The sequence below is a fragment of the Rhincodon typus genome, chromosome 35, assembly GCF_021869965.1.
Source record: "Rhincodon typus isolate 14 chromosome 35, sRhiTyp1.1, whole genome shotgun sequence".
NCBI classification, from domain to species: domain Eukaryota; kingdom Metazoa; phylum Chordata; class Chondrichthyes; order Orectolobiformes; family Rhincodontidae; genus Rhincodon; species Rhincodon typus.
The window spans coordinates 23,097,725-23,109,769 of record NC_063366.1 but is presented as its reverse complement, the minus strand read 5'-3'; the positions used below and the strand labels follow the sequence as shown (position 1 = coordinate 23,109,769).

Sequence of the window (12,045 nt, the reverse complement as noted above, 5' to 3'; positions counted from 1 at the left end):
GCTGCCTGGCCTGCTGTGTTCCTCCAGCTCCACACTGTGTTATGATTAACAGTATCCTTGATTTGAAGAAGGGACTTTGTCTCCTGTTCTTCCTGGAGTCTTCACAAAAATTAAAGATTTTATAAAGTATGCAAAGTTGCCTCATTTGCCAGACTTTCAGACCCAGATTGATCAAAAGCATGGACCAGATTTCTGTACTGAACGAAAATCACAATTTATTTATATATCACCAGTTGTCAGAGTCTACCAATGACACAGGGAGAAAGAGGAAAGAGGTTGTGCTGATGGAATATGAGCAGTTAGGGGCTAAACTAAATGGTAGAACCACTGTATGACTACCAAGAGCAGGATGATCAGAATTGCATGCAGTATTTCAAAAGTGGCCTAACCAATGCCCTGTACAGCAGCAACATGACCTCCCAACTCCTATACTCAATGCACTGACCAATACAGGCAAGTATACCAAATGCGTTCTTCACTATCCTGTCTACCTGCAACTCCATTTTCAAGGAACTATGAACCTGCACTCCAAGGGTCTCTTTGTTCAGCAACAAAGTGGATAAGTCCTGTCCTGATTTGCGTTTTCAAAATGCAGTGCCTCGCATTTATCTAAATTAAACTCCATCTGCCACTCCTTGGCCCATTGGCTCATCTGATCAAAATGTTGTTGTACACTGAGGTAACTTTCTTCGCTGTCCACTACGCCTCCAATTTTGGTGTTATCTGCAAACTAACCGTACCTTCTATGTTCACATTCAAATCATTTATATAAATGATGATAAGCAGCAAATGCAGCACAGATCCATGTGGCACACCATTCGTCACAGGCCTCCAGTCTGAAAAGCAACCCTCCATCATCATTCTCTGTCTTCCACCTTCTGTATCCAAATGGCTAGTTCTCCCTGTGCTCCATGTGATCTAACCTTGCTAACCAGTCCACCGTGATGAAACGCCCTACTGAAGTCCATGTGGATCATGTCCACCGCTCTGCCGTCATCAATCCTCTTTGTTATGTCTTCAAAAAACTTCATTAAGTTAGTGACATACGACCACCCACACAGACGCATGTTGACTATCCCTAATCAGTCCTTGCTTTTCCAAATATATGTGAATCCTGTCCCTAGGATTCCCTCCAACAACTTGCCCACTACCAATGTCAGGCTCACTGGTCCCTGGCTTTTCCTTTCCACCTTTCTTAAATAGTGGCACCACGTTAGCCAACCTCCAGTCTTCTGGCACCTCACCTGTGGCAATCGATGATACGAATATCTCAGCAAGAGGCCCAGCAATCATTTCCCCAGCTTCTCACAGAGTTTCACGGTACACCTGATCAGGTCCTGGGGACTTATCCACCTTTTTGGGTTATAAGCCATCCAGCACTTCCTTCTCTGTAATATGGACATTTTTTCAAGATGTCACCATTTATTTCCCCATGTTCTCTATCTTCCATATCCTTCTTCACAGTAAACACTGAAAAATAGCAAAATACTCAATTAGTATCTTCCCCATCTCCTGCAGTTCCACACATAGGTGGCCTTGCTGATCTTTAAGAGGCCCTATTCTCTCCCAATTTACCCTTTTGTCCTTATTGTATTTGTAGAATCCCTTTGGATTCTCCTGATCGCTATTTGTCAAAGCAATCTCACGTCCCCTTTTTTGCCCTCCTGTTTTTCCTCTTATGTATACTCCTACTGCCATCATAGTCTTCGAGGAATTCACTCGATCTCTGCTATCTATACCTACATATGCTTCTTTCTAATTCTTAACCAAAACTTCAATTTCTCTAGCCATCCAGCATTCCCTACACCTACCTGTCTTGTCCTTCACCCTAACAGGAACATACTGTCTCTGGACTCTTGTCATCTCACTTTTGAAGGTTTCCCATTTTCCAGTTGTCCCTTTATCTGCTAACATCTGCCCCGAAGCAACTTTTGGAGGTTCTTGCCTAATAGCATCAAAATTTGCCTTCCTCCAATTTAGAACTTTAACTTTTAGATCCAGTCTATGCTTTTCCATTACTGTTTTAAAGCTAATAGAATTATGGTCACTGACCCCAAAGTGCTCCCCCCAACACCTCAGTCACCTGCCCTGCCTTTTTTTCCCAAGAGGAGATCACATTTTGCACCTTATCTAGTAGGTGTATCTACATACTGAATCAGAAAATTTTCTTGTACACACTTCACAAATTCCTCTCCAGCTAAGCCCTTAACACTGTGGCAGTCCCAGTCTTTGTTTGGAAAGTTAAAATTCCCTACCATTACCACCTATTATTCTTACAGATAACTGAGATCTCAAATTTGCTTCTCAAATTCCAGCTGACTATTGCGGGTCTGTAGTACAATTCCAGTAAGGTGATCATTCCTAATGCACACAGTATACAAACCAAGGTAAATGAGCTTGTAGTGCAGATTGAAATTGGCGGGTGCAATGCTGTGGGTATCACGGAGACATGGTTGTAAGGGGCTGAGGTCTGAAAGCTAAATATCGAAAGATGCACATTCTATCAAAAGGACAGACAGATGGGCAGAGGGGGCTGGAAGGAATGAAATTCAATCAATGGCAGAAGTGGTTGAAAGGCAGAGAATCTGGTTGGCCAGAGTTGAGGAACTGCAAAGGTGAAAAGACCGTGATGGGACTTGTGTACAGGCCTCCTGCGGTAATCAGGATGCGGGGAAGAAAATAAATCAGGAGATAGAAAAGGCATGTCAGGAAGGTACTCTTACAATAATCAGTGGGGAATTCATTGTGCAGGTGGATTGGGAAAATCAGGTTATAGTGGATCTTGAGATAAGTGTTTGTGGAATGTCTGTGAGTTTTATTTTGGAGCAGCTTATGGTAGCACCCACTAAGGAACAGGCAATTCTGGATTTGATGATGTGTGATGAGGTATATTGATTAGGGAGCTGAAAGTGAAGGAATTTGTGGAAGGCAGTGGGCATAATATGATAGAATTCACCCTGCAGTTTGAGAGGGACAAGATTGAATCGGTTAGGTTCTTGAGTACATTTGTAGCTTGGGTCGTTTGTGGTTGGTTTGCTCGCTGAGCTGGTTCGTTAGTTCGCAGTCATTTCATTACCCTGCTGGGTAACATCATCAGTGCAGCCTCCGATGAAGCGCTGTTGTGTTTTCCCACCTGGTATTTAAACTCTGGGTCTGTTGAATTTGATTACCTCATTTCCGGTTTTCCTTCACAGTGGTGTGTATATATAGGGTTTAGTTCTATGTGTTTGTTGATGGCTTCCTTGGTAGAGAACCAGGCCTCTAGGAATTCCCGTGCTTGTCTCTGTTTGGCCAGTCCTAGGATCCTGGAGTTGTCCCAATCGAACTGGCGGTTCTCCTTATCTGTGTGAGTGGAGATGAATGAGTATTGGTCGTGTCTTTTTGTTGCTAGTTGGTGTCCATTAACTCTTGTGGCCAATTTTCTTCCTGTCTGTCCAATGTAATGTTTGTCGCAGTCCTCGCACGGAATTTTGTATATTACGTTGGTTCTGTCCATAGTGGGTAAGGGGTCTTTAGTTCGAGTTAGCAGTTGGCGTAGGGTTGACATCGGTTTGTGCGCTACTCTGATGCCCAATGGTCGTAGGAGTCTTGTCAGTTTGGATATGTTCTTGATGTATGATGATGAGTGTGTTCACTCGTGCAGTGTCCTGTTGTTGTTTGTGTGATAGGCATTGCTTGATCCAGTTGTTCGAGTATCTATTGTCCTTAAATACTTGGTGGAAGTACTCTTCTTCTTTTTGGCATAGTTCTGGGTTGCTACAGTGTGTTGTCGCTCGTTTAAATAGTGCTTCCACACAACTTCGTTTGTGGCTGTTGGACTGGTAACTGTTGAAATTCAGGACTTGGTCAGTGTGTGTGGCTTTTCTGTGTACCTTCATCAGGAATTCCCCGTTGGCCCTGCGTTCTACCATGATGCCCAGGAATGGGAGCTGTTTATTCTTTCCCTCTTTCCTGGTGAATTTGATGCCGATGAGAGTGTTGTTTATTCGTTGTCCAACTAATGATAGTACCCAGCAGGGTAATGAAACATCTGCAAACTAACCACAAGACTGAAACAGATATAACTGGATTACAATGAAGTAAAGGTAACTAAAAAGACATGAAAGAGGAGCTGGCTAGAGTTGATTTGAAGGGGAGCCTATCAGGGAAGATGGTGGAGCAGCAATGGCAGGAGTTTCTGGGTGTAATTCGGGAGGCACAGTAGAAATTCATCCCAAGGAAGGAGTAACATGCGAAGGGGAGGATGAGGAAACCGTGGCTGATGAGGGAAGTCAGGGACAGCATAAAAGCAAAAGGGAAATACCATACAGTGTGGTGAAGATCTGTGGGAAGCCTTTAAAAACCAGTCGAGAATAACCAAAAAAGCAGTAAAGGGAGAAGATGAAATATGAGAGTAAGGTGGCCAGTAATATAAAAGAAGATTGCAAGAGTTTTTATTTTTTTGGGTATCTAAAAGATAAGCGAGAGGCAATAGTGGACATTGGACTATTGGAAAACGAGTCTGGAGAAATAGAAATGGGGAACAAAGAAACAAAGGAACCGAATGCGTACTTTGCATCAGTTTTCACAGTGAAAGACACCAGCAGCATACCAGAACTTCAAGAGAGTCAGAGGCAGAGGTGAGAGTAGTGGTCATCACTAAAGAGAAGGTGCTGGAGAAGCTGAAAGGCCTCAAGGTGGATAAATCACTTGGACTAATTGGACTGCATCCCAGAGTTATGAAAGAGATAGTGGAGACATTGGTGGTGATGTTTCAGGAATCACTGGAGCCAGGTACAGTCCTAGAGGACCGGAAAGTGGCAAATGTAACACCCCCATTTAAAAAGGGAGGAAGGCAAAAGACAGGAACCTATAGACCTGTTAGCCTGACTTCAGTCATTGATAAGATTTTGGAATCCATGATTAAGGATGAGATTACAGAGTACTTGGAAGTGCATGGCAAAATAGGGCTAAGGTAGTATGACCTCATCAAGGGGTGGTCATGCTTAAATCTGTTAAAATTGTTTCAGGAGGTATTGAGCAAGTTAGACAAAGGAAAGCCAGTGGATATGATCTGTTTGGATTTCCAGAAGGCCTTTGACAAGGTGCTGCATAGGAGGCTGCTAAGTAAGAGCCCATAGTGTTGGGGGCAAGGTACTGGCATGGATAATTGATTGGCTGACTGACAAAAGGAAGAGAGTAGGGATAAAGGGACCTTTTTCAGGATAGCAGCCAGTGCCTAGTGAAATTCCGCAGGGGTCCATATTGGATCCACAAGTTTTCACGTTGTACAATAATGATCTGGATGAAGGAACTGTGGGCATTGTTGCTAAGTTTGAAGATGATGCAAGAGATAGGTGGAGGGACAGGTAGTGTTGAAGGCTGCAGAAGGACTTTGACAAGCTCGGGGTTTGGGCAAAGAAACGGCAGATGGAATACAATGTGGCAAATTATGAGTTTATGCACTTGGGTAGAAGAATTGAGTGTAAACTATTTTCTAAATGGGAAAAGGCTTCAGACATCTGAAGGCCAAAGGGACTTGGGAGTCCTCGTTCAGTATTGTCTTCAGATTATCGTACAAGTTCCGTTGGCAATGAGGAAGGCAAATGCAATGTTAGTATTTATTTCAAGAGGGTTAGAAATTAAAAGCAGAGATGCTCTGCTGAGCTGTATAAGGCTCTCGTCAGACCACATTTGGAATATTGTAAGCAGTTTTTAGCCCTGTATCGAAAAAACTCTGTGCTGGCCTTGGAGGGCTTGACGAATGAGGAGCATTTGAGGATTCTTGGTCTGTACTTAATGGCATTTAGAAGAGTGAGAAGGGGTCTGATTGAAACTGACAGAATGCCCAGAGAAATGTATAGAATGGACATGGAGAAGACTTAGTCAGAAAGACTTAGACCCAAAGACACAACCTCAGAGTGAAGGGATGACCCTTTAGAACTGAGATGAGGAGGAATTTCTTTAGCTAGATTGTGGTGAACCTGTGGAACCCATTGCCACAGAGGGCTGTGGAGGCCAAGTCATTGAATGTATTTAAGACAGAGATAGATAGATGCTTGGTTTGTCAGGGGTTCAATGGTTATGGGGATAAGACAGGGGAGTGTGGAGTTGAGATACATATTAGCCATAATTGAATGGCAGAGTATACTCGATGGGCTGAATGCCTAATTCTGCTAATTCCTATTATCTTGTCATATTATACTAAATAATTAGACAATAGCTACAGATGAGCAGCTATAAACTGTTGGCATATACAGTATTACTTAAAACTCTTAAGATAGGGAAGATACTTCTGAAAAATCCAGTGAAAATATATGGGTAAAAATTACAAATAAGAAAGGAAAGATCACTTTGAGATTTTACTATCGGCCCCCCAATAGTAAAAGGGAAATTGAGAAACAAATATGAAGGAAGATCTCAAATATATGGTTGTATTAATGGGGGATTTTAATTTTCCAAACATTGATTGGTACAACCATAGTATTAAGAGTTTGGATGATGAAGAATTTGTCAAATGTTCAAGGAAATTTTCTTCTCAATGTCTGAATGCTCCTACTAGAGAAGGAGCAAAACGAGACCTTCTTTTGGGCAATAAGGCAGGACAGGTGACTGAAGTAAAAGTGGGGGAATACTTTGGGTTTAGCGATCATAATTCTATTACTTTCAAAATGGTTATGGAGAAGCCTTCCATAAAAGTTGAAGTTTTCAATTAGAGTAGGGCAAATTTTAATGGTGTGAGACAAGAACTTTCAAAAGTTGATTGGAGTGGACTGTTCTCAGGTAAAAGGATATCTGACAAGTGGGAGATGTTCAAGAGTGTGATGATGAGAGTTCAGAGGCATTTTGTTCCTGTTAGAATGAAGGGTAAGGCTGGTAAGATTAAGGAACAATGGATGAATAAAGATATTGAGGTTCTCGTCAAGAATAAAAAGAGTATTTTATTAGACATAGACAACTTGGTTCAATTGAATCTCTAAAGAATGCCCCTACACTCTTTATATTGATTGAGAGAAAACAGAAAGGCAAAGAAGGGATTTGAGACAGCATTGGCAGATAAGGTTAAGGATAATCCAAAGAGATTCCACAAATACATTAAGAGCAAGAGGATAACTAGAGAGAGGGTAGGGCCTCTTAAAGATCAAGGAGGTCATCTTTGTGTTGAACCACAGGAAATGGGAGAGATACTGAATGAATATTTTGCATCAGTTTTTACTTTGGAGAAAGAAATGGAGTCTAGAGAATGCAGAGAAATACACTTTGATGTTTTAAAAACAGTTCATATTACAGAAGAGGAAGTTGGGGAGGTCTTAGAGAATATAAAGGTTGATAAGTCTCCAGGACCTGATCTAATGTATCCCAGAACGTTGTGGGATGTGAGAAAGGAAATTATGAGACCCCTTGAGGAAATATTTGCATCATCTATAAGTACGTGTGAGGACCAGAGGATGGCTAATGTTGTACCTTTGTTTAAGAAAAGTTGTGGGGAGAAACACGCACACACACACACATCCATGGGGCGAGGCAGGCCCATTGCCTGTTCCCCCAGGTTCAATGGCCAGCACATTGCTTCAGCCATCTTCAAGCAGCGGCTGCAGTTTGGGTTTCAGTTCTGAATTTTGACTGAAGAAAAGGAGACTGCTCTTGAGCTGGGGCTTTCATTGGCTGACCAGCATTTATTTCCTGTTCCTGGTTGCCCTTGAGAAGGTGATGGTGAGCTGCCTTCTTGAACTGCTGCAGTCCACCTGCTGTGGGTGGACCCACAGTGCTATCAGGGAGGGAATTCCCAGATTTTGACACTGCTGCACACTTTTCAGTTACCTTAGAACAAATATCTCAATGTTAGCAGGCAAAAACAATCTGTCACTGATAACTGGTCAGTGGTCCATGGACTAATCACCTTCTTGTTGCCAGCAAGACATGCATCAGTATACTCCCCTCAACTCCAATCATCTACAACCTGAACTTCAATTCCTGTTTGTTCAAACAGTTGTTTACATGATGCTTGACATGAGTGTTAGGTTATTGGCTTTTCAAAACTGCAGCCACCCTTATAGATACTTGTTTTAAAACAGGTCTTTCTCATCTCAAAACCAAATTTTTAAAAATACAAAGTGAAAAGGCACCATCATCAAAATCCACAAACACTTTGCGGTGATCATTGCTTCCACTTCATGGATAAGTGCACCACTGGCAGGTATATCGGTGAGAATGACCTTGATAAATATTTTCATGTTGTTTCTTTACCACCTGCTGCGGACCCAGTCTACGTCCTTTGGACTCAGTTAATTTGGTTGATAATGGTGCCACTGAGCCACACTTGGTGATAGACATTGAAGTCTCCTATCCAGAGTACATTGTGTGCCTTTGCCATCTTCAGTTCTTCCTCCAAGTGAAATGTAGAGTGCACATTTATCAGCTGAGATGGGGTCGTAGGTAGTAATCAGGAGCAACTTTACGTGTTGATGTTTGACGTGATACCGTGAAACTTCATAGGGAGTGGAGTCTATGTTGAGGACTCAGCTCAACATCTCTCTGACTGTATGCCACTGTGCTACTACCTCTGCTGGGTGTATCCTGCCAATGAGACTGAATATACCCAGGAATTGTAGATATTGTGATGGTCTTGTCTGAGACATTGTCAACTAGATATAATTGCGAAAATAAGACTGTGTCAGGGTGTTGCTTAACCAGCCTGACTTAACTTCTGTTGGCACTAGTCCCCAGATGTTATAAAGGATAACTTTGTGGGGTCAGCTGGGCTGTGTTTGCTGTTGCCAGTGACTTAGTTGATGTTAGATGGTCTGTCGGTTTCATTCCTTTGTTTAGGCTTTGTAACAGCTTGACAAAACTGGTTTGCTCTGTCATTTCAGAGTCAACTACATTGCTGTGGGTCTGCAGTCACTGTAAGGTACGCCAGATAAGGAGAGCATTTTACCTTCCTGAAAAGGCATGAGTGAACCAGATTGTCTTTTGAGACAATGGTCTCTCAGTCAGCATTAGACTTTTAATTGCAGCTTTTATTGGATTAAAATTCCACCCTGTGCTTTGGTGGGATTTGAACCTGTGTCCTGGGGATATTATCTGGGTCTCTGTACTGTTAGCCCAGTAACATATCTCGATGCCATTACCTCAAGGAATATCTATTAGAATTGATCACAGGAGTCTCAGTTGAGTGATTTGTTATTTTACATGTATTTTTCCCTCTGTCGATTTCTTGAATATCAGTGTGATTTGAAATGTTATTGTTCACTAGGTAAATTCATGGTAGTTGGACCTTCTGATCCTGTTAGAGCCGTTGCAAGTGAAGATGCTGTGTTGGAATGCCAGCTTTTGCCAGATATATTTGTCAGCAGCATGGTGGTGCAGTGGTTTAAATTGGGTCTCGATTCACCAGTACACGTGTACATAAATGGAGAAGATCACATTGCTGCTCAACACAAGGATTACAGAGGAAGGACGGAACTGTTTAAAGATGAACTGACCAAAGGAAACATTTCTCTGAGAATACAGAACATAACACGATCTGATGGAGGAGAATACATATGTTCAGTTGATGACCGAACTGATTCAGAAAGGTTTACAGTTGGACTGGAAGTTGTAGGTTAGTAAATTTCTATTTGTACATTAATACATTGTATTTTTAAGTCCCTATTTCAATACAAATATTTTTAAAATATGTTTATTTTGCATTTAGTGTAATATTGACATGCTTTAATCTTCCATGCCCATGCTGCCATTGGTAAGGTTCCAACTCCGAAGGTGATGGGGCAATAAGTCTAATGTCCTCTTAGGGAAGCAAACTTCCATCTTTACCTGCTTTGGCCTACATATGACTCCAGATCCACAGCAATGTGGCCGTCTCTTAATTGTCTTCTGGGCAATTAGGAATGGGCAATGAAAGCTGGTGCCCTCATCCTGTGAATGAATTTTAAAAAAAGCCTGAGCCATGAGGTCAAAATGCATGGCTTGAAGTGCAGAATGGGTGGAATCGGTTTCAGTTCATGGGGCACTGGCACCAGTACTAGGATAGAAGAGAATTATTATGGTCGGACACACTTTACTTAAATTGTGCTGGGGCCAGTGTGCTGACAAATCAAATAACCAGGGCTGAGTGAGGGCTTTAAACTAGAGATTGGCAGAGCTCAGGAGGGAGAAATGTAGGCTTATGAATCAAAGAGATAAGGCACCATTGCAGAGCAAGTATTTTGATAATTATACGCCATGGGGGACAGGAAGGAACAGAATGTACAAACATAAAAAAACCACAACAAATTCAGACAAAAGTGGGATCGAAAGGATATCAGGCAAAATTAACTGCTTTTTACTTGAATATACGTTGTATTAAAAACAAAATAAATGAAGCAATGGCACAAATGTACATCAATGAGTATGAGTTTTTGGTCATTACAGTGACATGGTTACAAGAAGAGCAAAGCAAAAAACTGAATATTCAGGGGTATGTCACATTTTGGAAGGCCAGGCAGTGAGGGAAGGGTGGTGGGTTGGCTTGTTAGTACAAGATGGAATTAGTATATTCGCAAGAAATGATCTTGGATCAATAAATCTATATAGGTGGAGGTAAGAAATAACAAAAAAGCAGTTGTGGGAGTTCTACATAGGTTCAGACAGCGAACAAATTCTAAAATAATGAGGCATGCATAAAAGGCAGTACATTGATCATGGATGACTTGAATGTTCACACAGATTTGGAAAATCAAATTGGCAGAGGTAACCATGAGGAAATATTCACAGATTACATTGGGGATAGTTTCTGAGAAGAATACAGATTAGGCTGTTTTTGATCTGGTAATGTGGAATGAAGCAAACTTAATAAATGATCGCAGAGTAAAAGACTCCCTCGGGACCTGTGACCATAACAGAGTAGAATTTAGCATTCAGCTTGAGAATGAGAAACTTGGGTTGGAAACAACTGTGCTAACCTTAAAGAAGGACAATTATTTTAGGACTGAGGGTTGAGTTGGCTGCATTAGAACTTGAGTGTAATATTTTTATTTTCTTTTGCAGCCCGTGGAGTAGTGGGATGGGAACAACAGTGCATTCGTCCCGTAGAAATGATACAGCACAGAAGGTGGCCATTTGGCTCATCTCGTCCATGCTGAACAGAAGTCACTCAGATGCCCTTTCTGGTCCCATCTTGCTGCACAAGGCTCATAGCCCTGCATAGCAGTTTACAACACTCGAGGTGTACATTGCGGTCTTTTTAAAAAGAATTTAGGGTCACTGCCTCCACCACGAACTCAGGCAGTGAATTTCAGGCAATCCCTACCCTCTGCATAAAACCAATTTTTCTCACCTCCCTTCTAATCCTTCTGCCACTTAAAAACCCATCTGTTGAACTCTCTGCCAAGGGAAATGGGTTCCTCATTTCTCCTCTGTCTAACCCCCTCACAATTTTGTATACCTCAATCATGTCACCCCTCAGCCTTCTCTATTTCAAGGATAACAACCCCAACTTCTCCAATCTCTCCTCGGAGCAACAATTCTCCAGTCCTGACAACATTCTTGTAAATCTTCTCTGCACTGTCTCCAGAGCAATTACGTCCTTCCTGTTATGTAGTGACCAGGACTGCACACATTACTCCAGCTGTGGCCTCAGAGTGTCTTATACAATTTCATCATTGTACTGTTGTTGTCACATGTACCTCGGTACAGTAAAAAGTTTTATTTTGTGTGCAGTACAGGCAGATCACACTGTACAAAGTGCATAAGGTTATTAGAACAGAGCGAAGAATACAATGTTACGGTTGCAGAGAAGCTGCACAAAGAACAAGATCAGCATTGCATTTAAAATTTGAGAGATCCATTCAGAAGTCTCATAACAGTGAGGAAGAAGTTGTAACACAGGGTGGAGCTGGAGGAATACACGAAGCCAGGCAGCATCAGAGGAGCAGGAAAGTTGACATTTCGGGTTGGGACCCTTCTTCAGAAATGGGGGAGGGGAAAGGGAGCTCTGAAATAAATAGAGAGAGGAGGGGTGGAGCTGGGGAAAGTAGCTGGGATGATGATAGATGAGTGCGGGTAGGCAGCGGTGGGAATTGGTCA

The 12,045-nt window shown here is 42.1% G+C and overlaps 1 protein-coding gene and 1 pseudogene across 1 annotated transcript in view; both read left to right on the top strand.

Moving 5' to 3' along the window:
• The window catches only part of LOC109926205, a 468,382-nt pseudogene that overhangs the window by 165,830 nt on the left and 290,507 nt on the right, over positions 1-12,045 (top strand).
• Positions 1-12,045, top strand: part of LOC109920503 (butyrophilin subfamily 3 member A2-like) — a 51,392-nt gene that overhangs the window by 13,014 nt on the left and 26,333 nt on the right. Inside the window, exon 3 of the mRNA XM_048616583.1 lies at positions 9,236-9,583. Coding sequence (XP_048472540.1) covers positions 9,236-9,583 — 348 coding nt within the window. The remainder of the gene's footprint in view (positions 1-9,235; positions 9,584-12,045) is intronic.